The 27,402-nt window shown below is 41.1% G+C and overlaps 1 protein-coding gene across 2 annotated transcripts in view; it reads left to right on the top strand.

Annotated features, from left to right (window-relative positions):
• The window catches only part of SMG1 (SMG1 nonsense mediated mRNA decay associated PI3K related kinase), a 112,643-nt gene that overhangs the window by 29,926 nt on the left and 55,315 nt on the right, over window positions 1-27,402 (top strand). For both annotated transcript variants that reach the window (XM_063430323.1, XM_063430322.1), the window contains exons 9-27: window positions 4,469-4,566; window positions 5,888-6,061; window positions 9,291-9,515; window positions 10,162-10,263; window positions 10,966-11,235; window positions 12,680-12,810; window positions 14,589-14,750; window positions 15,214-15,332; window positions 15,696-15,783; window positions 16,573-16,674; window positions 17,497-17,637; window positions 20,336-20,535; window positions 20,985-21,181; window positions 22,487-22,651; window positions 23,300-23,454; window positions 23,761-23,900; window positions 24,015-24,216; window positions 26,431-26,540; window positions 27,046-27,193. In XM_063430323.1, coding sequence (XP_063286393.1) covers window positions 4,469-4,566; window positions 5,888-6,061; window positions 9,291-9,515; window positions 10,162-10,263; window positions 10,966-11,235; window positions 12,680-12,810; window positions 14,589-14,750; window positions 15,214-15,332; window positions 15,696-15,783; window positions 16,573-16,674; window positions 17,497-17,637; window positions 20,336-20,535; window positions 20,985-21,181; window positions 22,487-22,651; window positions 23,300-23,454; window positions 23,761-23,900; window positions 24,015-24,216; window positions 26,431-26,540; window positions 27,046-27,193 — 2,929 coding nt within the window. The remainder of the gene's footprint in view (window positions 1-4,468; window positions 4,567-5,887; window positions 6,062-9,290; window positions 9,516-10,161; window positions 10,264-10,965; window positions 11,236-12,679; window positions 12,811-14,588; window positions 14,751-15,213; window positions 15,333-15,695; window positions 15,784-16,572; window positions 16,675-17,496; window positions 17,638-20,335; window positions 20,536-20,984; window positions 21,182-22,486; window positions 22,652-23,299; window positions 23,455-23,760; window positions 23,901-24,014; window positions 24,217-26,430; window positions 26,541-27,045; window positions 27,194-27,402) is intronic.

Raw genomic sequence — 27,402 nt, 5'->3', positions numbered from 1 at the left:
ATACTGAGGTTGAGAACAGGATTCGGTCGGGTCAGTAATGGCACAAGGGCTGATAATAAAAACAGAAAAATCTAAAGCAAAGGTATCTGAAGAAGGGTCAAGCAGAAATCAGTGAGATGGTTCAGAGGCCAGGGCAGGCTGTAGTAAGTAAAATTCAGAGAGCAGGCAAAGTCAGGAAACCAGCAAAGACCGTCAACACAGGGTAACAAATGCTTGGAGTTCTGAGACAGCCAACAAAACAACCAAGCACTCGCTGAACAATGTCCACTGCTTATCAAGGAGTGGCTCAATCACATAACCTGGACTCATCATTTGGTAAGATAATGCCCCACTGATGACACTTATAACAGGGAACCGGCATCCTGTATACTTATTGTAAACTATCCATTTATGAAAGAGAGAATTTGTAATTCAGGAGTATGAAGAGGGAGCAGATACCAAATGGTCCCAAATCAGTGGAAAAACAAAACAAAAGTGTAACTTTTATTAAAAGAATGATACAAATTCTTTATGCACCAGTGAATTATTCCACCACCTAGAATTGTTTTATAAAAACATATTTCAGGCTTAATGTAGTGCAGGTTTAGTGTAAGGGGGAACTATTGGTTCAAGTTAGTGTCTAAAAAGTAATAAATAAAGAGAGTGAATAGGTGGGTTTGTAACAGGAAGATCCTAGCAGTTTGCTAATCTGTGCCTTCGAGGGCAACCCTTAAACCAGCTCTCATTATGTTTTGGATAGAACGTTACTAATTTAGTAACACAAAGATTCTTATTAGAATAAATACAATTTACCTAAAGACATTGTATCAGTTGAATAACCGGCAAACTTTCAAGCGGGATCCCTTTTTCTTTTTTACATTTTTTTTTGCAGTGCATAAGATGTTACAGCGTTACACGGGGTACCCCAAAGGCATTCCTCGTGTTAGTCAGACAATGGGTACATTGGGGTATACGTTTGTACTTTTTTGGGGTTAAGGTCGCTTTCTGACAAGATGATGTGCAACGTTAGTTATATAGCGACATGGGTTATGCAGGCAGAATATACATATCATATAAGGTACGGTACATATGAGTAGACCCTATGTTTTGTGTGGTGGTATTGCTGATCCAGGATTGCTCCTAGGCGACTCACCCGGGAATGCAGGGCATATGTGGCAGTTACAGGCAGTGTGTGGGAACATATATTAAACATGACTGTTGCAAGCGAGGTATGAGTGCAGGTCGAGTAACAGTGTCTGCCGTGTTAGGGTGCCGTGAGTATTAGTATGGTACGTGGTACTAGTAGAGGGATGCATGCGGTATGCTATGGTCAGAGGTGCAGCATGTAAACTTAGGTATGTTTAAGGCCAGGTAGCCAGCCACAGATATAATATAGCATAATATAATATCACCCAGTCTGATCAAGAGTCTGTAAGGTTGCATACTCTTCAGGAATCACCGATATGGTGGGTCTGGTGCTTCAATAGCCAAAACGTTTTCCCACTTAATTATGTTTCTCAGGAGCTGTTGCCGCCTGCCCCGTTGTTGTTGTGCAGCATGAAGTGAGTGTCCGGTAGAGTGGGCATAGCAGGCAGTGGGTTCCTCGTTGGATTCTCCTGGGCTCCTGTAGTGTCGGTCCTGCCACTGAGGGTTGGTGTCAGTCATGTTGGTGAGCTTAAAGTCATGAGCGTACTGCTTTTTGGGTTGTTTGGTTTAGGCTTGTGTGGAGTGAGTGCCTAGTAATTACTCCAGAGTCCCGCCTTGCCTCTCACTTGGAGATCCTGGAGGGAGTGGATGCCGCACGGCGCTTCCATTCCTCAGTGCCACCGCTGTTCTCTCTCCGTGTTGTTTAAGTGGGTAGCTTGATTTTTGCTCTGATGGCCCCGGGGGGGTCGGTGAAGGTTTCTCCGCCTCCCTTTGTTGTAGGGACGGCAGTCAGGAACTGCTTTGTGAGCCGTGTATGCGTGGAGGTAGCGGGTCCCCTCTCTACCTCCTGAGCACATGGCGCCCGCCATTTTAGGTTCAGCGCACGGGTCTCCCCAGCTCCAGTTGTGGTTTCTCGGTTGGGGTCTCAGGGTAAGGACCGGGATCACCCCCCCCCCCCCCCGGTCCATAGGGGGGGAAGCAGGGCCGGAACCGCTCGGGATTGCACCTCGGGTTGGGGTCCGTGGGGCAGGATAGCGGGGCAGCGGCCGTCCGCTCCGCTCACCGCAGGTGAAGGCCCCAGTGTTGGCAACGAGAGTTTCTCCCCCAGGGTACTGCAGCTTCAAAGGCCATCCTCTCCCTGGACCCAGCGGTCCCCTTGCTCCGGGTATCTTCGTTGTTGGTCTACTTAGGGCGATCAAGGCAAGTTGTAGTGCCTGGATTATCGGTTTGTTGCAGGAGCTTCTCCTGCCTGCGACCGTCCCGCTCGGCGGTCCGGCCCCGCCCCAAGCGGGATCCCTTTTAAAGGCTTATTAGATCTTTTTCCCTGAGGCTCTACAGCAAGAGACTGAGTTGTTTGTATTGTTGCTTTATTTATTTAACTCTTTCTGTTTGCAGGATTTGACTATTATCACATCATATCTACTCTTGACCGATTTAAGAGAGAGATTCTCCAGCGAGATACTTGGTTTACTGAACCATTGCTCTATTTACTCCTCCTTGCTCTACTAGATTTGATTAACACTGTATCAATAAATTGCGGCAAACTACAAGATATACTCACTTGCTCAGTTCTATACCAAGGCTCATAGTAAGATACAGAGTTTGATACATACACATTTACTCAGTGTCTATACCAAGGTACAATAGCGAGATACTGAGGTTTTTCGTATTGTCACTTCATTTAAATTATGCTGTTCTGCCAGATTTGAATAATACCATATCACTTAATCTGGTCAGATAAAGACACTGAGTTTTTTTAAATCATTGTTTCAGTAAACTCTCTTTTTTCGTTTTGCCAGATTTTCAATTTTTTTTTTTAACATATCATAAGTCAGGTAGATTGAGAGAAACTCGCTCGCTCAGTTTCCACACTGACTCCGTTCTTAGACAAAGTCAAGTATATTCGTTGCTCAGTAGTTTCCACTAATTTACCGTGTAAACTCTGATTAAGATGAAATATTTTTTATAAAATAATTCTAGGTGGTGGAATAATTCATTGGTGCATAAGGAATTTGTATAACTCATTTAATACAGGTTATGTTTTATCTTATCAATTCAGTAGGGGTTACCCCCCACCAGGAGATCTACTCATACCTTATATGAATTGTTTTCATTTTTGTAAACTATCCTTGTCCATATTAACTGTATATTTTTGTTTTCATTGTTTTTGGTTTACACTCAGTACTACTAAAATGTTTTATCCTTTTTTTGATTGACCCAATGTTGGTATTTGTGTGAGTCATACATACATTCAAGCACTATAACTGCATTCATACATGTGATAATAGAGTGTACAGTTTTACAGTGGACAACATTTCTACATAGATATTAAAGGTTACTCTTATGCACAATGCAAAGTGAGAGGTTCCATGTTTACCTGATAGAAATAAGTATTACATAGGAAAGCTGGATACTGCAACTATTATTCATTTCTGTAGGAACTGACTGTACTTGTATGCTTTTTACATCATATATGTGCAATAAATGGGAAGAGAAGAATTAATTGGTATACCTGCTACCTCATCAAGAGACTAGGATGGACAGGGAATGTGATTTGCTGCTTGAAGGACCACTATAGTCACCCAGACCACTTCAGCTCAATGAAGTGGGCTGGGTGCCAGGTCCATCTAGGATTAACCCTGCCTGCTGTAAACATATAGCATTCAGAGAAACGGCTATGTTTACATTAGGGTTAATCCAGCCTCTAGTGGCTGTCTCATTGACAGCCGCTAGAGGCGCTTCCGCGCTTCTCACTGTGATTTTCACAGTGAGAAGACACCAGCGTTCATAGGAAAGCATTGAGAGTGCTTTCCTATGGACTGGCTGAATGTGCGTGCGGCTCTTGCCGCGCATGCGCATTCAGCCGATGACTGCCAAAGGAGTAGAGTCCCCGGCGCTGGAGAAAGGTGAGTGTTTAACCCCCTTCCTCCCCCTTTAGCCCGGCGGGAGTGGGACCCTGAGGGTGGGGGCACCCTCAGGGCACTATAGTGGTCCTTTAATGTGAAAAATATTTTTGGAGGGTGTTTTAAAGAAATGTTTGCAGTTAAGTTAACTTACTATTTTCTACTGACCTGGGGTGGAATTTTATAAGTTCACTTGTAACTGGAAATTAATTGAAGTCTGTGAGGAAATTTCTATTCGACAGAATGTTGTGAATATTATCAGAATAAACATCTCATTGAATTTAGCCTCAAGGACTTTGTCATGACATATTGAGACGAGAACCAAGGTGTTAAATGTAACACAATGACAAAGATGCAAGAATGCTGTCTGCTATTGCGTTCTGAACTCACTGGCTTAAAACTTATAATTTTAATGTATTTTTCTATTTTTTTCCCTATAGGGTGGCTGCAGAGTTTGGAGCCATTTTGGGTAGCAGATCTAGCATTTTCCACTACTCTGTTGGGGCAGTTTCTGGAAGACATGGAGGCTTATGCTGAAGTAAGAGCATGTGTTAATTTGTTACGTGTGTGTGTGTGATTTTTTTAATTTTATTTATTTATACATTTCTTTTTTTCATATATTTTGGCAAAGCCTTAAATATCTGCATCGTTCTATGTAAGCTGTGTCTTCGAGTTTTATTCTGTTGGCATTGTCTGATTCACAGTATGAATTTGGGATGTTTATTTTGTGCATCAAGCTCAGAGTAAATGAGTTGAATGGTTGTTCACATTTTCCTTCACCGGTCAGCTGTAACACTCCTGTTGAAGGCGTAGGTGAAAACTTTAAAACGGTTTGTTGCATATACAATTGTTGAAAATAATTAGAGTGAACAGTGACAGTGGTTCATCAAAAGTTGAATTGCAAACTAATTTCTCCCAGATTTAGGTCAGTTTAGATTCAGATTTGGATACTTCAGTTTGACACTGCAGACCTAACTAGTAAATGAAATGCTTGCATAAACTGCTAGTGGCCATTGCATATACATCAGAATGAGTTAGGCCCCCAAGACCTCCTTATATCCAAAGAAAACTACTTTTTGTTGCACCTCTTTCATACTTCCATTTATGTGGGTGGTGTGAGTAGTTTAGTTTTTTTCCATGCGTCACTTTTATGCCTCTAAATATTAGTGGGCCTGGTATGGGTGACTCAGCTGATGTCCACATGTCCTACAGAAAGTGTATTCTTCACCTTCAATGCTCAGTGTCATTTTGAAACAAAAAGCTGATGAATGATATACATATAATACAGCTGTTATTAAAAGATGTAAGTAGTATTTTTGTGCTGTAGAGTGACTGTTTTTTTTTTTTTTTTATTTGTGGCTTTTTTTTTTTCTGTGCGGTGGGGGCTTATTGTGAAATGATTTATTCAGGGTTATTCACTAGGGGGCTCTGAATTTTATTTTTTAAATTAAAGCCGAATGAAAACCTGAGGCAAAAATAGCTGATCTGGAAATGTTATCCAAATCTGTCATGTTCTGCTTGCACCATGACTTAAACTTGAAGCACTTTCAGCTGATTATTAATTTATGCACCTTTATTTAATGTTAAGGTGACACTATAGTCACCCAGACCATTTTATCTCAATGAAGTGGTCTGGGTGCAGTGCCCCTTTCCTATTAACCCTTCAATATAAAACAAACAACCAAAGAAATGGAGCGCATTGGATTGGACCCTATTGTGGATGATGCCATGCCAGTAGGCAGAGAGGTCATCACTGCTGAGAGATCCTTTGTGCTGGAAAAAGGTGAATAAAGCCCTTTCCTCTGCAGATGGTTTATACCAAAATTATTTAAGAATACTTTTCCGATTTCCGATCATAGGACTTGGGCCATGTGGCCTCTGGAGAATCTGTTGATGAAGATATTCCTCCTCCTTCTGTCTCTTTACCCAAGCTTGCTGCTCTTCTTCGAGTATTCAGTACAGTTGTGCGTAGTATTGGGGAACGATTTAGTCCCATTCGAGGACCGCCCATCACTGAAGCCTATGTTACCGATGTAAGTATTTTGTTTGTATATAGTCAAACTTAATCAAATAATTGATATTTGTTTAAAAAGAACTTGGTGACTGCCACAGAACATCCACAATTAAGGTACCTGTTGTACATCTCAAAATATGTACCTTCTGTCAGTAGACTTAAGACTTTAATTTTTTACATATGTAAAGGGTTTTGTAGAGACCAACCAAGCCTTAAAGGGACACTATAATCACCAAAACAACTTTAGCTTAATGGAGCAGTTTTGGTGCATAGCTCATGCTCCCTGCAGCCTCAGTGCTCAATTTAACACTTCCTGTAAAGCGTCATCTAATGTTTACACTTCCTTTATTGTAGCTTCTGTTTAATTTAGAATTTATCTCCTGCTCTGTTAGTAGCTTAATAGGCCCTGCAGGAGTCTCCTGCATGTACCGTATTTATCGGCGTATAACACGCACAGGCGTATAACACGCACCTCATTTTTAGAAAGAAATTCCAGGAAATTTCCCCCCTCATGCCATAGTATTCCCCCCCCTCATGCCATAGTATTCCCCCCCCTCATGCCATAGTATTCCCCCCTCATCCCATAGTGCCCCCCCTTTCCATAGTATTCTCCCCCCCCTCCCATAGTATTCACCCCTCCTCCCATAGTATTCCCCCCTCCTCCCATAGTATTCCCCCCTCCTCCCATAGTATTCCCCCCTCCTCCCATAGTATTCCCCCCTCCTCCCATAGTATTCCCCCCTCCTCCCATAGTATTCCCCCCTCCTCCCATAGTATTCCCCCCCTCCTCCCATAGTATTCTCCCCCCTCCCATAGTATTCTCCCCCCTCCCATAGTATTCTCCCCCCTCCCATAGTATTCTCCCCCCTCCCATAGTATTCTCCCCCCTCCCATAGTATTCTCCCCCCTCCCATAGTATTCTCCCCCCTCCCATAGTATTCTCCCCCCTCCCATAGTATTCTCCCCCCCCTCCCATAGTATTCTCCCTCCCCTCCCATAGTATTCTCCCCCCCTCCCCTCCCATAGTATTCTCCCCCCCTCCCCTCCCATAGTATTCTCCCCCCTCCCCTCCCATAGTATTCTCCCCCCTCCCCTCCCATAGTATTCTCCCCCCTCCCCTCCCATAGTATTCTCCCCCCCTCCCCTCCCATAGTATTCTCCCCCCTCCCCTCCCATAGTATTCTCCCCCCCTCCCCTCCCATAGTATTCTCCCCCCCTCCCCTCCCATAGTATTCTCCCCCCCTCCCCTCCCATAGTATTCTCCCCCCCTCCCCTCCCATAGTATTCTCCCCCCCTCCCCTCCCATAGTATTCTCCCCCCCTCCCCTCCCATAGTATTCTCCCCCCCTCCCCTCCCATAGTATTCTCCCCCCCTCCCCTCCCATAGTATTCTCCCCCCCTCCCCTCCCATAGTATTCTCCCCCCCTCCCCTCCCATAGTATTCTTCCCCCCCTCCCCTCCCATAGTGTACTTCCCCCCCCTCCCCTCCCATAGTGTACTTCCCCCCCCTCCCCTCCCATAGTGTACTTCCCCCCCCCTCCCCTCCCATAGTGTACTTCCCCCCCCTCCCCTCCCATAGTGTACTTCCCCCCCCTCCCCTCCCATAGTGTACTTCCCCCCCCTCCCCTCCCATAGTGTACTTCCCCCCCCCCTCCCATAGTGTACTTCCCCCCCTCCCCTCCCCTAACCATAGTGTACTTTCCCCCCTCCCCTCCCATAGTGTACTCCCCCCCCTCCCCTCCCATAGTGTACTTCCCCCCCCTCCCCTCCCATAGTGTACTTCCCCCCCTCCCCTCCCATATAGTGTACTTTCCTCCCCCTCCCCTCCCATAGTGTACTTCCCCCATTACCCTCCCATAGTGTACTTTCCTCCCCCTCCCCTCCCATAGTGTACTTTCCTCCCCCTCCCCTCCCATAGTGTACTTTCCTCTCCCTCCCCTCCCATAGTGTACTTCCCCCCCTCCCCTCCCATAGTGTACTTCCCCCCCTCCCCTCCCATAGTGTACTTCCCCCCCTCCCCTCCCATAGTGTACTTCCCCCCCTCCCCTCCCATAGTGTACTTCCCCCCCTCCCCTCCCATAGTGTACTTCCCCCCCTCCCCTCCCATAGTGTACTTCCCCCCCCCTCCCCTCCCATAGTGTACATCCCCCCCTCCCCTATCCATAGTGTACATCCCCCCCTCCCCTATCCATAGTGTACTTCCCCCCCCCCTCCCATAGTGTACTTCCCCCCCCTCCCATAGTGTACTTTCCCCCCCCTCCCCTCCCCTCCCATAGTGTACTCCCCCCCCCCTCCCCTCCCATAGTGTACTTCCCCCCCCCTCCCCTCCCATAGTGTACTTTCCCCCCCTCCCCTCCCATAGTGTACTTTCCCCCCCTCCCCTCCCATAGTGTACTTCCCCCATTACCCTCCCATAGTGTACTTTCCTCCCCCTCCCCTCCCATAGTGTACTTTCCTCCCCCTCCCCTCCCATAGTGTACTTTCCTCCCCCTCCCATAGTGTACTTTCCTCCCCCTCCCCTCCCATAGTGTACTTTCCTCCCCCTCCCCTCCCATAGTGTACTTTCCTCCCCTCCCATAATTACTTACCTGTCCTGAAGCGTGGGCCGGCTTCACAGCGCGCACCGCGGTACAGGAACTTTAATTTAAGGTTCCGGTTTCCGGCGGGACTGAAAGGAAGTGTGCACAATAGTGTGCACTCTTCCTTTCAGTCCCGCCGGAAACCGGAACCTTAAATTAAAGTTCCTGTACCGCGGTGCGCGCTGTGAAGCCGGCCCACGCTTCAGGACAGGTAAGTAATTATGGGATATCGGCGTATAACACGCACCCACGATTTTCCCCCTATTTTCAGGGGGAAAAAGTGCGTGTTATACGCCGATAAATACGGTAATTAAAGTACACTTTAGAGAGCAGGAGATAAAAACTTTTAAAATAAGTCCCATCTAATTGAAAATGAAACCATTTTTCTTTCATGAAGGCTGTGTCAGTCACAACATGGGGAGGCGTGGCTAGGGCTGAATGGACAGGAAAAACGTGATTATCTCCTAAATTGCAGAGAATTGAGCAGTGAGAGATTGCATGATCTATACACCCACACTGCTTCATTTAGCTAAAGTTGGTTTAATTACTAGTGTTCCTTTTAAATCTATTGATTCATCTTGAAGCATATATTTTTATATTTGTGTGTGTATATATAATTTTATTTATTGGTTAAAGATTTACTTATTTTGTTTTTATTCTATTTTGTAAGATCCTTTATCGCGTTATGAGATGTGTGACTGCTGCCAACCAGGTGTTCTCTTCTGAAGCTGTGCTAACTGCTGCCAATGAGTGTGTTGGTGTTCTGCTTGGTAGCATGGACCCCAGCATAACGATTCACTGTGAGATGGTTATTACATACGGGTTGGATCAACTGGAGAACTGTCAGACATCTTGTACTGATTACATAATCTCTGTTCTGTACCTGCTCACTTTGGTACGTAACTTGCAGCAATTTCATTCACACACTTCAGTTCAAATAAATATATTGTGCCTATACCAGTATTTACTAGTCTAAAAAGATCATTTTTCTTGGCCCCGATCTTATTCCCTATTGGTGTCACAATAGACATGTGATTTAATCCACTGTAGTATAGTAGAAAACATGAATAAATGTATATATTGATCCACCAATCTATTTTTTTTTTTTTTATTATTCACCAGTCTATTTATATTTCGTAGTTTGTGGGTTTTTGTCACTGTTCATAAGACCAACAACATTACAGTGAGAATATTTAAGATCTTGTCTACAGTGAATAGTTATTTGATTTCTTTGCTGTGTCTGTGTTTACAACTTTGTTAACCAGTCTTTGTGCACCTCCAATGAGTCATGTCTCAAAATACGACACCAATGTATAGCTAATGTCTGTGCCATGTTTGATTGTAGAGGTTTTATAAGATTGCTAGGGTACTACTATAAACTGTTTTCTTATTAACTTTCATTAAAAATAAATAAATAAAAATAAGATCTATACATTTGAGCAGTAAGTTCCTATCCTGAGGTGCTAGCTACATGGGGCATAACATGATGGGTGAAAAGATTTTGTATAGTTTTAACATCAGCATTGATCATACTTTTCCAGATTGTTGAGCAAATTAACACAAAATTACCATCATCGTTTGTGGAGAAGCTGTTTGTCCCAGACTCAAAACTGCTTGCGTTACGGTACCATAAAGAGAAGGAGGTAAGAAATTAATAATGCTATGTCAGAAAATTACCTTTTCACAACTTATGCTATATAATAGATTTGTGGTTATTAACCATGACACATGCCTAGGCTGTCCCCAAAGATACTTTAGATGGGAAGTTTAGAGGTGATTTTTCAGCACAGTAAAAAATATTGCCTTGGAACCCGCTAATAAAGCTACATTTTTTTTTTTTTTTTGTAATTTCATTTTAATATCCCTTTCAGAGGTTATACATAGATATTGTACTTAAGAAAAATAGACTAGATGCACTGTTATAACAGTGTTTAGTATATTAATTTCAAATGTTTTAATGTTCTGGATTAGTATTTCCTATTGTACATAATTTTTGTGTTTTTCTAGTGTATAATGGCAGTGCTCTCAAATGGGTATCCACCGTGATCGCTGGACAGGTACTCCTGTTATTACCTGACCCACGATCAGGACAGATGCTCGCTTTACTGTGGTATAGCACATTATTATCAGGAGCTTTGTTTACATCTCTGACTAGCTTGTGTACTTCAAGTCCCGACAACCTGTGGTTCTGTGGAGTGAGGAAAGCCCCCATACCTTTTTCTGGTTTCTTTCTTCATGGTGGAACGCATGCCAAACTTTGCCTTCCACTGCGATATATTGATATTTTTGTTCCCCTGGAATTTATAATTTGACTGATATTTTATATAAATGTTTTACACTTTAAGGTGATTGGAGCAGCGCATGCAGTATATCAAGCAGTATTGTCTCTGAAGAACATTCCTGTCCTGGAGACTGCGTATAAGTTGATTTTGGGAGAAATGACGTGTGCATTAAATAGCCTACTGAACTGTTTGCAACTACCTGAAGCCTGTTCTGAAATCCAACACGAAGCTTTCAAGAATCATTCGTTTACTGTGGACAATGCAAAGTTTGTCTTCATATTTGACCTTAGTGTGTTGACAACAATTGGGAATGCAAAGAATTCATTAATTGGCGTGAGTATATTGCTCGATGTTCATTAGTGCAATGTGCACGTTAGATTATAAATGGTCATTGCTCATGTCAATCTTAAGATTTTTTTCTTTTCTAATATTTGCTTGATTAGCCAAACATTTCTGCCTCTCCTTCCCAATGCAATGTTTCCCTTTTTGCTCTATAAATGTAGCTGTTTTTAATATTATGGATTTTGGGGGTTTTTGGAATTTGTCGTTCAGCTGTTGGCAATCTACATTTGAAAGCCATCCATCTATGGATTTGTATAGTGCATGAAAAGGGCAAACTCTGCTTGTTATGTTTGAAATTGAGAGTTGCTGTGCCCAAAAAGCACTGTTTATATGAGAAAATATAGTATAGTGGACAAACCTTTAATTTGAAACTAGTTTTGGGGTTTATTTTTAATACATTATCTATATAATGCATTTAGGAATGACTAGGTTAACTCCCTTGAATTTCTGTTAAAGGATTACTTTTTTCAATGAGTCATTTGATAACCTAATCAGGAATTCTAATAAGCAAGGAACTTCTGTTTCTTAGGGACCGTCAGTTTTTGTCAAACCATTTAAACCATTTGACACGAAATTCTGGGACCGCACCAGAAGCATACTAGCTTTTAATCTCTACAACAGACTGTAACAGTAGAATTTTCAACAATGTGTTTAATTCTATGTTCTTTTGACTAATTCATTCATGTAGGGAGATTTCTCAAGTGGTTTAGCTTTCCTATCTCCATAATGTTGCCCAAGTTAAAGGACCACTCTAGTGCCAGGAAAGCATACTCGTTTTCCTGGCACTAGAGTGCCCTGAGGGTGCCCCCACCCTCAGGGACCCCCTCCCGCCCGGCTCTGGAAAGGGGAAAGGGGTTAAATCTTACCTTTTTCCAGCGCTGGGCGGAGAGCTCTCCTCCTGCTCTCCTCCTCCGATCCGCCTCTTCTCCTCCCCGTCGGCTGAATGCGCACGCGCGGCAAGAGCTGCGCGCGCATTCAGCCGGTCACATAGGAAAGCATTCATAATGCTTTCCTATGGACGCTTGCGTGCTCTCACTGTGATTTTCACAGTGAGAATCACGCAAGCGCCTCTAGCGGCTGTCAGTGAGACAGCCACTAGAGGAAATAGGGGAAGGCTTAACTAATTGATAAACATAGCAGTTTCTCTGAAACTGCTATGTTTATAAAAAAATTAGTTAACCCTAGCTGGACCTGGCACCCAGACCACTTCATTAAGCTGAAGTGGTCTGGGTGCCTAGAGTGGTCCTTTAATAAGTAGTCATGGCAGCGTTGCTGTTTTGGTTGCGACTGGGAAAAGGTGTGCACAAATGCTTTGCGCCCTTTGGGTAGAATATTGTGATATATAAAGCCTATTTTATGTGTTGGTAATTAAATTGGGTTTGGATGCTTTTTAAAAAAAAAAAAAAAAAAAAAAATCTTTTTATTTTTTTTTCAGATGTGGGCTTTGTCCCCCACCATGTTTGCATTGCTGAGTAAGAATATAATGGTCGTACACAATGACATAGCCACCCACTATCCAGCTGTGCAATATTCTGTTCTCTACACATTATATTCACACTGTACTAGGTAAGGAAGTTTATGTAGAGCAATGTTTTTGTTTTGTCGCTAACCTGCTCTGGAATGTAATGCTTCCAAATTGATTTATACATTTTAACTGCTTTTATATTAGAACACTCAAATTCTATTTTAAAACTAAAATTTCTTTATAAATATATAAAAAAAAAAAACGCATGTGTACTGGTAAACTTACCATCGTGATGGCCAGTGTTTTAAGTTGCAGTAAACTTTATTTTTTGCTGTATTAGTTCCTTTGTTGATATGTTCAGCAAATTCTGCCTGATTGACACTGAAGTCTTAACTGCATACTTATGCATTCATTTTTTTTTTTTTTTTTTTAACTTTTAGTACATTCTGTTGTCCTCTTAATCATTCACATATTTACACTACCGTATTTGCATTTTACCTGGGTGTATTATTCTGACTAGCCTCCTCCGTCAGCACAATTATAATTTTATGATATTTTTCTGCTTATTCAGAATTCTTGCATCATCTTACAAAGACAAGACATATTTTTGCTGAGAAGTTTTAAATTAATCTGTGTAGTAAACAGGTTTTTAGGTGCACTGCAAAACATTAAATGTTAATATTAACATTCAAGTTCAAGTGTTTGAAAAGTGACTTAATAGCATATTAACGATCTTAAATGTAAGAATGAATCATATCGGGCAGGGAGTGAATTATTAAATGCATTCTGCTGTTATAAAGTACATTGTTAGTCATATCTATCAACTTTAGTAAAGCCTAAAACCTTATTGAATATTTAGTTCACTGATTTGTAGTGATCATTGTCCCTGCAGTCTGCATGTGCAGTTTTTTACTTTGAAATGTGCTCATACAGAATGCAACCCCTCTACTTCCAGAGGAGTAACACCATCTCTGGCAATGTCATTGGAGCATCATTACCCAGCCCAATCTGGCTAATGTAAGTTCTGTGCAAACTTTGGTGTCTGTTGTCAGCATGCACAGCCTACTGATGTCAGGCAGCCAATGATGGCACAGCCCGTATCCTCTCTCCTCTGTTCTACGCATCTCTGACACCCCTCTCCCTTAAGCGAAAGAGAGTGACATCAGTGGAGGAAGATTGGATTGAGAGAAAAATTGGTCTCTGCAAAGTAATGGAAGGGAGTTTAATATTTTGTATTTTTTTTTGCTGTTTTTGGTCAACGTAATCCTTCCTATCCCCCATGCCCACCCATCCTGGAGGTGTTGCTTCTTTTCCACTCCAATGCTTCTCATTGAGTAGTATTGGAGACATGTGCGTGCATGGCCAATCAAATGCTTCTCATAGGGAAGCATTGATTCCAATGTACATCTCTATGAAATGCAATGTATTGCAGTAGATTGTGGGTGATATCAGCTTGGATGCTGACATCAACACGTGGAGCTGGATGGAGGCTGTAGCAGAGTAGTCCTGGAAAGGAGGTAAGTAATCTTTTTATTTATTCATTTTTAATGTTAAGAGGGGTTGGACGTAAAGAAAGTTAGTCCCGAATAATGATTATTTTCGGGACTAGAGGTGTCACGGTGTAATACCCCAACAAGCAGAATTTAGGATAGCCAGGGACAAGACTAGGAAATTGCGTATTACCGGGCCTTAGACTAAACCAGGCCAGATTAAACATTAGACAGAGAAAAAGCGTAATCAGAGACGTGCCGAGGTCAAGGTAACAAAGAGGTTCCTTTTAATGCCTGTCCCTTTGTTTCATTTGTGACCAATATATGTATTTTTTTTTTCAACCAGTTTTTAAATTCAAAATGTATTTATTTATTTTGTCCTTTTGCAGACATGACCATTTTATTTCCAGTAGTCTCAGTTCCTCTTCTCCATCTTTATTTGATGGAGCAGTGATCAGTACAGTTACCACTGCCACAAAGAAGCATTTCTCTGTGATTCTGAACCTTGTGGGAATGCTGCTAAAGAAAGATAATCTGAGCCAAGATGCGAGGTAAGAGGTGACACTCAAGTGAATAATTTTATTACTACAAGCAGATCATATTAAGGGCATATTTACTGCCCTATTGGCCAGCTGTGGCTTTTATTATACCTTTAGAGATTGCTGTCTGTTTGTGGGCTGGTTTTTGTTGTATGGTGTTTTCTTTATATTCATAAACTTTTACTCTAGTTTTACATTATATATTTTTTTATTGGTTCTGCCAATTTCTGTAGCAATAAATGGAGAATAGAGTGACCAAACACCTGTTTTCGTGTCTTGTGTACCTTTAGACTAGTGTTGTGTGATAATAAAAGATCAGAGGTTTCCAAAAACTAGACTCCCAGCTTGTTAAGAACTGCAACTCCCATGATTCATTGCGAACAGTGAGGCTGGAGATGTGCTTTTTGGGTACTTCTGTGATCGACATTTGAGAATCCATGCCACTGACTGTCCTAAACTAATATCCCTTCCACAGGAAACTTTTAATGTTGTGGGCTTTGGAAGTTGCCACGCTGATGAAGAAATCTGACACCTACGCTCCATTATTCTCCTTGTCCTCTTTCTACACATTCTGCAAAGGAATCCTGGCCAATAGTAAGGCTCGGTTATCTCTTTGTGTGTTTTTATATTTAGAGTCTAATATTTTTTTTTTTTTTTGCTTTTCGTGTAATTCTTACATCGGAATATCAGTCTTTTTGATATGCAACTTTTTACACTTTGTAACACATTATTTGCCTCCAAAAAAGTTTAAACATTTGAAGAAAAAAAAAATGTTAATACTAATTTGTCATTCGTTCTCTTCTTATTATGACTAGTTACAAACTTATTCTTTTATGGACAGCCAAGAAATTGACAATTATTTGAGCTTTTGAAAGTCTACCAAGATTTGTTGCACATTCCAGCTGTATGTTTTGAAGCTAGTGCTAATTATACCTTTTCTTTGTCCTCTTAAACTAGCACTTTTTGAAGATGTGACAATCAGCTTACAAGCTTGTAACAGCCTACATATCTTATCCTCATCGTTGCCAGAAGATCTTCTGCAGAGGTAAGTTGGGGTAGTCAGAATTCCAGATTCAATTATCACAAACTTACTTATTTTTTGCATATTGCAAAAAATAAGTATTACAAAATAAATACACACACACACACACACACACACTCACTCACTCACTCACTCACTCACTCACTCACTCACTCACTCACTCACTCACTCACTACCGGATTTTTCAAATGATTCTTCTTTATTCAAATGGCACCAGGTACTACTAATTTTTTTTGGCTGCAGTGCAAGAGTTTTTCATTTGAGAGAGAGAGAGACAGATATATATCTATCTATATATATATATATATATATATATATCATGTGCATACATACACACACTTGTGTGGCAAGACGATGAGGCAGAAGCTGCTTGAAGCTCTGCCCTTCGCCACAGTAGCCAGAAGTCAGTATGTACATTAGGCAAAGTACTCCCTATTTTATATTGTATTTATTTTCTGATTGTGTTAGAATTTTTATAGAAAAATATAAAGACTGTGATATGATTTAACATAACTGATCCAGAATTGTTAAACTTTTTAGTACTGATCTATTGTGGGCTTCTTGTGCATTACTAAAAGTCAGCCAATCAAATAGTCACGAAAAGTGTTAAATTGTGATGATATTGTCATTTGTCCTATTAATGGATTACATCAGTTATTATAATACATGCAAGGTGAATTATTTTATAGACACTGTTTGCTATATTTTTCTTGACATACAATTCTGATAATCTGCTGCTCGCTTTTGGTGTTGGTCAGCAGTTGGAGACTCATTAATATTAATCCTCTCTAGGTGTGTAGACGTGTGTCGTGTTCAGCTCATGTCCAGTACATCAAGGGTCAGACAAGCTTTTGGGAAACTTCTGAAGTCTATTCCCCTAGACATTGTCTTAAGGTACACTTCTTTTTATGGTGTTATTTTTAATTGCTGGATTTACAGCTGTGGTGATCTGGCTGTACAGAAGATCCCATTGCATCTACCATAATAACCAGAGACAACTTATATAATGCTCTCTGTGCTATTAGAAGGAAGGTCAGAGGGACTATACAAAGTAATATATCCAACAATAATTCACTAAACCTAGTAGTTCAACATACGAGAACTACTAAATTACCTTTCTCCCAATCAACTACCTCATTTTCCTCTATGATGCTGTAACATTTTCTCCATCTTCGCTATCTTTTCCATATCTTCTTTCTGTAAGCGTTATAACCTATCTGCCTCTTCATTTTAGTCAGTCCTTTCAGTTTATCTGGTTACTTAATCCCAATGGACCTTTTTCTTCCCATATCCATTGCTTTTTTTTATATTTTCTGCTAAAGTTCTGTATTCCCACACACATCATGAATGGCAGTTCACACACTATTTGCTTTGCAGTAACAAGCTGGATATTACATGTATGTGTATAATATATATATTTATTTACTTGTGTCAGCCATTAGAAAACACTGTTGGTTATGAGACTGCCCTTACAATTCAGGAGCTCTTCCTCTCTAATCCAAATCCATGATATGTGTAGAATTATTTATATTGAAGGCACTATTGTTGCTCTATTAATGGGCTCTTCCTAGGTGTTCCTTTTATTTTGAGACATGGTATGATTAAAGATGATGATCACTTCTGTTATTTTTTTTAAATGTAATGAACAATATTTGCTTGACGAGTCATTTTTATTTATTTTTTTGGGTTTTACTTTATATATTTTTTATTAAATAGCAACACCAACCACACTGAAATGCAGGAAATCTCCACTGCAATAAGAAACCACATGAACAAATCTCCCAGCAACACATTCCACCCACAAGACTTCTCCGATGTCGTTAGTTTTATCCTGTATGGGAGTTCTCATAGATCTGGGTATGTTTGTCATGTTTCTTTTGTTTCTATGGAGCTTAAAGCTATACTTTTTAGATTTCCCTTTTTTTTTTTTTTTTTTTTAAATATATAAACATAACTGTTGCCTTGTTTTCCTTCTGGACGATTTCTGGCCCTATTGTATAGAGAAACACCCCAACTTACTTGTATTCACTTTCTACACAGAACATTCTTCTCTTTAAATAACTGTTATGGTCATTAGCCTCAGTTTTGCTAGGCCTGCTCTACAGTCGTTCATCTGTAGTATCTCTGACGAGAGCTATTAAAATAAGAAAGATTTGGTGCCACTTGTTTTATCTCGGCAATGAGAAAAATCATTATTCACTAGACCCCAGATTTTGTTCAGATGGCCATAATCCGGGGAAACTGTCCGCATTCCGACCATAATGGCAATTCTCAGATTTCATTCGATGTATGCATTCAATGGATGCTTCAAAATCAGTGCTTTTTGCTTCTGACCCCTTTACAAAGTACAGAATCCAGAACATGTATTAAGTATTGAGCAAGAGGCCGGTTTGGATATTAGAATTCCCTTACTTTTTAGGAAAGCACTGCCAGTAGACAAATGGTTAAACCCTTTGCAGTGCATGGTTTAATCATGTGATAGCTGATCAACACTTGCTAACCAGCAGCCATGTTAAAAAAAAAAAAGAAACTAATAAGCCTAAGGGTCCCTAAAACCCCTATTTTAGTATTTTTGTATAAGGGACCTCCCTTGGTCCACACGTGAGAGGGACATTCTAGTGTTAGTACTACAGTTTTATTCCTAACACTATAGTGTTCTTTTAAATCTTCTTTTCTTCAGGCCCACAAAAGGTCAAATTAAGTCATTTATATCCCAGGTGCAAGGCGAGCTCCACCATACTAAGCCTGAAAAAAGCATTTTCAGCTACCAATCTCTACTATTTACAACCCAGAATGAGTTAAGAAGTCTAAACATCAGGGACCCGTCAAATCTGCTTCCTTTTACTCCGGCCAGCTAAGGCCTCGGAAGTTCCCGCGTCAAAAGAAAATGGCAACTCTGCCTCCTCTGAAGAAGTGCTGGATGAGTTCCCAAACACTGGTGGACTGCACCACCCCTCCTCAGGTGAGGACAACGAGTTGCCCTCCACTAAAGGAGACATTAAAGCACTTCTCTACAATATTCGCACGATGTTTGTGGCAGACCTCGCCAACGCTCGGGAGGAAATACACCACCTGGAAGGACGAGTCAGGAAAGTGGAAGAGGACATGCAGGAACTTACCACACGATGCCGAATGATAGAATCGCGAACAAAGAGCTTCAACAAGCCCAGACATGGAGGCTCAGCACAGGAGCCGGAAAGTTAAAATCGGGGGAATCCCAGAGATTGTGATTCCTTAAGAACTGCTGCACTATATCAGGAGGCTTCTGACCACATTACTTACCTCAAATACTTACCTGGTTTTCTTGAACCATACAAAAACGGGGCACCATCACTTAAGGAACCAGTGCACCGTGTCGCAGCCTTTACTGCCCTACACGCCCCTCCCACAAACATCCCAAGCTTGGGCATCGGCTAAGTCTGGACCCCCTATTAGGTGCACTCCACCGCAAGCCGCTACTTGGATACAGAGCAAATGCTAGTCCCAGTGGTTCCTCATGTCGCTAGCTAATTTCTCTGAGCAAGCGTAGCTAGGCATTACCTAGGAAGTCCATAATGATATGTTAGTCTAGCCTGCTTATCCTGTTTAGTTATACGTTGGTGTCATGCATATTTCACCTGTTATTCTACTGTTACTTACACCCTACTCTTGTTTCCTACTCCTGGTGGTGCTGAGGTCTAATAGTACTCCCTGTTTTTCTGGCGTTAATCATAATTCAGGGTAGACACCCCCATTAGCTTAATTACAAAGCATGGTACTTGGCCTGTTTGTAATACTCTTTCTTAACTAAACTTGTCATTAACTCACCCATCTCACAGCTGTACATGTCCGAATAGCCTGATATTAAAGTTTATTTTAAAAAAATTGTGCACATCATTCAATATGCCATGTAATATATATTATTGAAGGGTTGCTTACAGCTATGGTGGGGTAGCAAACCTTATGCACAAAAAAAAATATAGAATAAAAAAATCTTAAGTCATTATGTCCCATTGCTACTATTAAACCAGGGGGACAAATTGGGATGAAGGTGATTAAAACTGTGGCACAAAAAAATAAGGTCTGTGTTAGCAATATAAGGCCTCCACACAGACTGAGCTTTCAAGTCAGGAAAATAAATATTCCCATGCAAGTCTTGTGAGAAATGAGACTTGCCTGTCAGAGTGCTCTGGATTTCTCATAGTCCAGATGGGTTCATTCATTACGGGGCCATTTGGGCTTTAGTGAATAACCCTATTAATGATAGACTGACTTGGCTTTAATATAGTACATATCCATTATATGCTGTCCAACATTCCTAGTTTAAAACTCACAAACCAAAAACAAGAGGAATGCTGTTGCTGATGCATCAGAATTCAAGATTTGTAATTGCATTTGAAAAAATGAATTGGTGTGTGTTCTTTGATTTCTTTTTATTGAGGTTAGTTTGTTATTGCTGGTCTGTAAATTTGTTTAATACAGAGGTTAAGACACAAAAGGAGATTAGATATGAAATTAGGAGAAAGTTCAAGATCATATGTTGTGCTTATGGCTTTTTTCCACTCTTCATCTCTAGGAAAGATAATTGGTTGGAAAGGTTATTCCACAGCTGCCAGCGATTAGACAAACCAGATGTATCACCCATTCCCCGCAATCTATTGAAGACCGATGCTGTGCTGTGGCAATGGGCAGTGTGGGAGGCAGCTCAGTTTACAGTTCTCTCAAAGCTGCGAACACCACTGGGAAGGGCACAAGATACGTTCCAAACTATTGAAGGTATTACAGCTGCATAAGAAATATCAAAACAAATATACATGTGCGTATGTTCCGAGTTGTCGAAGTCATGTTTGTCAGAGTGCAACCAACTCCTGGCACAAAAGTGCAAATATTTCTGGACTTACAGTCACTACCACCATGGCAGCATATAAACCCAGAAGTGGTCATGGTGGTTGGAGTAACCCTTTAAGGTCAGACGTATTACCTGTCTGACTGATAATTGTAACTGCATGTAATCAAGAGTTGTTGTGCATTCATGTATCCTGACATCAACAATGCTCTCTGGATTGGTTTCAGCTGTTAACATTGTTCATTTTCTTAATAGATAAGGGGCATATCTAAGGTAGCAAATATAACTGACCCTGCGTTGTGTTGTTTAATTGCAGCCAAACATCCCTAGAGCATTTGATAATTTCTTGTTTGGAATAATGTAAATCTTTCTTCTAAAGGTATTATCCGAAGCCTGGCAGCTCATACTCTGAACCCAGATCAAGATGTTGCTCAGTGGACCACTGCAGACAATGACGAGGGACATGGTAACAACCAGTTGAGGCTGGTCCTCCTCCTTCAGTATTTGGAGAACTTAGACAAGCTGATGTACAATGCTTATGAAGGATGTGCCAATGCATTGACTTCGCCTCCAAAGGTTGGTCATCTATGACAAATGCTTGATTTCACCTAGTTCCTGCATTCCTGCCCATTTTCATGGGTCTGGAACCAAATGAGCTGCTTGCAAAAGAGGAAACCAGGATACCCTTCCACAACATATTATGGATTTTATTTTTTTGTTCGTGTGTTAGGTTTATTCTTTTAATGATTTGCCAGAGAAATGTAGAAACTCGGACAGGGATGCCCTTAATGAAGCTTCAGGTTTGCCGCAGGTGATATGTATTCTGTCTAAAGAAGAGTTATCTGCTTCCAAGCCGTGGCCAATATGTAGTAGGTTTTATTCAGACTTGTGAAATGGTCATGGTTTGAGGACCCTGTTTAAGCAACACTGCACATACAGAGACTAAACTAAATGGGGGGCTTAGTGTCTCTCCCCGTGGGCCCCAAGATAAAACAGGGGGGGGGGTAGACCTTTTGTCCCCCGGCCCCCACCCATAAGCGCCGGGTGGGGGCCCTAGTGACAATGCGGGAGGGGAGGTGACATAGCATAGGTCCTGCCCCCACTCATGAGTGGCAGGTGGGAGCCCTACGTGAAAATAGAGGGGGGGGACCTATTGTTCCCCCTCCCCTGGAACCCAACCATGAGCGGTGGGTGGGGGCTCTAAATGTAAAAAAAAATAAAACGAAGTTCCCGTAAATAAAAATAAATATTTGAAGTCTTCTGGGTTATGCAAGCTTTTAATTAAACTCCTTTTTTGAGCCCACCTTGTCTTTTACTTTACTTTCTGACACTGACTATCACGACTCTTATCGTGGTAACTTCAGCCAGACACCTGGGAGAATTCAGAGCTATATAATTAATTTGTGATTTTTACCCGGGGAATTCGATTTCTTTCAGACTCTGCTCCAAAGGGTTTTAGCATCCTTCATAGATCACAAGAGAACACATTGCAAATTCCTCTGCCCTTGACCAATAATGAAGTTAAACAGTGCATCAGTGTCCAATCCCCTCTTTCAAATAATTTTTCTGTTTGTAATCTGATTTAGTCTCTTCTCTGTTCACTATAGTATGACAGCTTGGGAAAATGCTGAGGTGTATATATAGCTGTTTCTTCTCTGATTTCCAGAGACAAGGAACTCTCAGAGTGTGCTGCCTTAGTATGTTTACATAGAGTAGTAACTTATAGTGAGTAAATTTAAGTGTTCATTAGCTACTAGAATATGCAGTTACCAACTACATAACCATTTTCCTTTTGCTCATTTTATCTTCAGTAGAAACTATTCGATTGTCACATCAGTTATTGAAAACATCTTAATTAATACAATGTAATATCTGTCACAGGTCATCAGAACTTTCTTCTACACTAACCGTCAAACATGCCAGGACTGGCTCACACGAATACGAATTGCTATCATGCGGGTGGGATTGCTGGCTGGTCAGCCCGCTGTAACTGTCAGGCATGGGTTTGATTTACTCGCAGAAATGAAGAGCAACTGTGTGCACCAGGTAACGTGTCCTTTTATTCCCTGTAGATTACGTTCTCCTAAAAAAAATTGTCACATGTTGGAATGAATTGTTTTTTGTTTTTCCTGCATTTGTAGTTCTAGATTTTACATCTACTTTGTTTTTCATTTCTTATAACTTTCATTCTCATACTTTGGTTAACATCTGCACCAGAGGGCACACATATGTGCCTAGTTATTGCCCTGTACTCCCGAGCACATCTCTTAAATTCTGTGTTGCACACCTAGCTTATCATGAAAATGAGTAGGCTGCAAAGTAAAGCTGTTTTGTCCTTGTTAACATACATAAAATGTCTATTACACGACTCCACACATCCTCCTCAGAGATCTTTGCTTGGTGAGAACAGTTGCTGTATACAGTTTCTCTTACTCATTATTATGCTTAATGAGAAGTAATTTAAGCTAAATGAACAAGTTAAAGTTGATTATGAATGGTCATGTGCCCCAGGCTTTAAAACTGAATTCAAATGCTTTAAATTGAATATTATCAAGATATTGAATGTAGTTGAATACGTTATCCTTTTTTAGTTTTGTAATTGTAACAAGTGTATCTGTTTCCTTTTTAATGGGCTTTTAGGTAGAGCAGTAGAATTAAGATGGACAATGTCTAAACCAGTTATAATTTTTTTAGGGTACGGAGTTTGAATTGACCGTAATGATGGTAGTTGAAGCTTTGTGTGAACTTCAATGCCCAGAAGCTATCCAAGGTCTGACTGTATGGTCCTCAGCTGCCACTGGAAAAAGCCTTTCTTGGATCAATTCTGTGGCTCTACAAGCTGATGGGAGGTAAGTTAGACTGCATGGGGGGGGGGGGACATAATTGGTTAACCCAGACATAATTGGTTAATTCACAGCTTTTGTGATGCATAGTCTGTCCTGATTTACATTTATACTATATTGCCCAAGTGTTCGTTTACCCTGCACTATTCATTAAGTAAATAAAGTGTCTCATAGACAAGAGATTTGCCCTCTGTAAAGGAAAAAGTTGTTAGGTGTTTTTAGGAGAAAGTTGTTGGTATTTATTTTTTATTTTTTCTTAACTATACAGTTTAATGATAATGTATTTCTGCCTTCCTTGAATGTTGTCACTAGGTTTGAGAAGGCAGCTGTTGAGTATCAAGAACATTTGTGTGCCATGACGGGAGTTGATTGCAGTACTACAGGTTTTGATAAATCCATTTTGAAATTGGCAAATTTCAGTGGCAATACTGCAAGCCCAAAGCATTCAAATGGTTTGTAACTTACTTTCTATTGTCTGCACTTATACAGTAATGAGCCATCTTTCACTCTGATTTTCCAACCACCTGGTTTCATGGAGTACATAACATGCTCTTTATGCTTTACAGGTGATGCCCGTAAAACTGTTCTTTCAAAACCAAGTGACCCACTGCCCGAGGTAATCAATTACTTGGGTAACAAGGCTTGCGAATGCTACATTGCAATTGCAGACTGGGCTGCAGCCCAAGAATGGCAGAACACCATGCATGACCTCAAGAAGAGCTCCTCAGGGACTTGTATAAATCTTAAATCAGACTTCAACTACATAAAGTGAGTCATTTGTTTAAAATGAATTCCTTGTAAGCGGTTTTAAAAAGCGTTTTACCTACCTTATTCCCACTCCGTGTGCCGGTCTCGCCTGGGCAACCCTACCTCCACTGACTGAGACCATTAAACCCGATCTCCACCAATATTGTGCTTCCTCATAGGAATGCATTGGGACACTAATGCGCATGTGTGGCGAATCGCCATGCTGCACCAATCAACATTTCTTCATAGAGATGTAGTGAGTAAGTGCATCTCTAAGAGGAGCATTTAGAATTCCATTGCACAGGATGGATATTCTGAAAGACTGAACCCAGGAAGTCCCTGTAGTGGCTGTGGTGTGACAGCCACTTTAGGTTCCCTTAGGAGTGTAAACACTGCCTTTTCTTAGGAAAGACCGCTTTTACACTGCTTGGCCTGCAGAGACAGGCTTACTGCCTCAGAACCACTACATTAAGTGTCCCATTAAAGAGTACTTTTACTGCCATTTATAGATTGTCATGTAAGCTTCTATGGAATACTTGGAGAATACTGTAGATTTAAATGTGCCAACTGATTACTGTTTTAGTTGCTTGTACACTATATTTGAATATACCATTAAAAGCATGTGAGACTATAATGCATATGTATAATGCGCTCATGGTAATACTGTATTTAAGAAATATTCAAAAATGTATTGATAAGTTAAAATGGAACGTCATTTCTCAGGATGTTTACTATTATGTTTACTTCTCTCCTATATTTAAAGGAACGTTATAGGGTCAGGAACACATGTATTCCTGAACCTATATTGTTAAAACCACCATCTTGCCCCCCTAAATATAGTAAAATCTTGCTTGTATTCAAGTATGTAGCTTCTGGCTCTGCCCCTGTCTGCCTCTGACCTGCCTGCTGTCCGCTCACCTCATCAGAATTGGTGCTCTGAGACAATCACAATGCTTCTCCAATCAGCAAACCCTCATATACTAAATGGCAGTGCTGCTCACTGTGCAGCACTGCACCAGGAAGCACCTTTTGCAGCTATGAGGAGTGGCCAGTGGAGTTATCACTAGGCTGTAATGTAAACACTGCATTTGCTCTGTAAGTAGTGTTTACAGCAAAAAGCCTGATGGGTAGGATTCTACTCACCAGAAGAAATGCAATAAGCTGTAGTTGTTCTGGTGACTAGAGTGTCCCTTTAACAAATAAGTGTTCTGTGAAGTGTGAAAAATAAAATGAAATCTAGAAATTCACATCCTGGAAAGGTGGGGCTTCATCTTAACTACCAGTAAATCATTGTTTTAGGCTCTACATTTTCCTGTGATTAAAGTGACACTCCAGGCACCCAGACCACTTCTGCCCATTGGAGTGGTCTGGGTGCCAACTCCCACTACCCTTAACCCTGCAAGTGTAATTATTGCAGTTTTCATAAACTGCAATATTAACCTTGCAGGGTTAACTCCTCCTCTAGTGGCTGTCTAGAGGACACTAGACAGCCACTAGAGGGCACTTCCGGTATTATAGCACACATTCCGTGTGCTATAGCGTTGCTGGACGTCCTCACGCTATGTGAAGACCTCCAGCGTCGCTAAATTTCCCATAGGAAAGCATTGAAAGCAATTTTCAATGCTTTCCTATGGGGAGGACTAATGCACGTGCGCGGCATGGCCCAGGCATGCGCATTAAGTCTCCCCCGCCGTATGACATCGGCGGGGGAGGTGCATGGGTGGACCCTGAACCAGCACCAAGGGACATCATCGCTGCATACAGGTAAGTCACTGAAGGGGTTTTAACACCTTCAGCAACTTGGGATGGGGGGTGGGAGGGAGAGGGGGACCTGCAGTGCCAGGAAAACGATTTGTTTTCCTGGTACTGGAGAGTCCCTTTAAGGATAATATGTGGAGGTGGAGTAATGGAATGTTTTTCTCCACTGCAAAGTGTGCCCTGATTAAATGTGAATTTGTGACATACATATTTAAAACTTAATAAACATTTAAAAGAAAGTTGAGCATCACATGAAGGTTAATGTAATGTGCAACATGTCAATGTTTAAAATCAGTAATACAATGTCCAGGAAAATGTTTGCACTTATGGACTTATGTGTGTTCTTTGTCATTGTTTCGTTATCCACATGTTGCTTAAGCTTGTCAAAACTCTTTGGTTTTAAAGGCATTTGCTTTATTCCCTATATAGGACACTGCTTTCAGTCTAATTTTATTCTTAAATCATGTCCTCTAATAGAGCTCTAACTACATTTGATTCTGGAGAGTTCCTGGAATGTACAGGACAACTAGAGCTGCTCCCTGGAGAAAATCTGAATCTGCTGTCTGTGGGATCAAAGGAAAAAATAGGTAAGATGACATTAAATATTAATGAAATATTGGGCTGCTATAAGGTAAAATATGGTTGTATCATGCAAGACAATCATCCATATTTTGTAGTAAAGCCAAGGGCATGTCTTTCATGAAATGCAAAAAAGAAACACCATAGACTTAATAGGATCCTCCCTGAAAGAAAGAGACTGATTAAAGCGTAGAGGTAGCAATAACATTCACAAGCAGACAAGTAAAAAAACGTTAACGATATTTCAATCCAACAGAAATACTTTGTCTCAGACATTGTCTTCAAATTGGAATATATCTGATTTAGCTTTAACCAAAACTGCTTCACAGCTGCTACAAGCAATTTTCTTTATATGTGTGTAAAAGTAGTTCAGGTGAAATTCTGTAACTTGATGGTGGGGTTCATTTCCTAGACCATGAATTGTGTTGAACAAAAAATGGAAGTTATAGCCCCACAACATCAGTATGGATTTTTTGCACATTTACCTTCGATGTTCCCTCCTTTGTCTTTTAGACATGAAGAAGCTTCTTCCCTGTCTGCTCAGCCCAGACCCAAGAGAGCTACAAAAATGTATTGAAGTCCAACTTCTGAGAAGTTCAGTGTGCTTCAGCTCTGCTGTAACAGAAGAGGAACAAGAACAGAAGTGGCAGCCCATTGTTGAGTAAGCAGTTTGTTTAAAAAAAAATAAAAAAATAAAAAATGTACTGATTTTGAACACTCTGGCTAGTTCTGGGCTAAGTCTCCAATAAATCCGGGTGGCAAAGACTTAATAGAACACCATTTTATCTCAGTCACGATGTAATCTTGGCCTCTCCTCTTAGCATGCCCATCACTTTCATGTCCTTTAATGGCTTCTCCAAATCAAATATC

Source organism: Pelobates fuscus, chromosome 8, assembly GCF_036172605.1.
Source record: "Pelobates fuscus isolate aPelFus1 chromosome 8, aPelFus1.pri, whole genome shotgun sequence".
Classification (NCBI taxonomy): domain Eukaryota; kingdom Metazoa; phylum Chordata; class Amphibia; order Anura; family Pelobatidae; genus Pelobates; species Pelobates fuscus.
The sequence above is the reverse complement of the archived record's forward strand: the minus strand, read 5'-3'. Positions and strand labels throughout refer to the sequence as shown.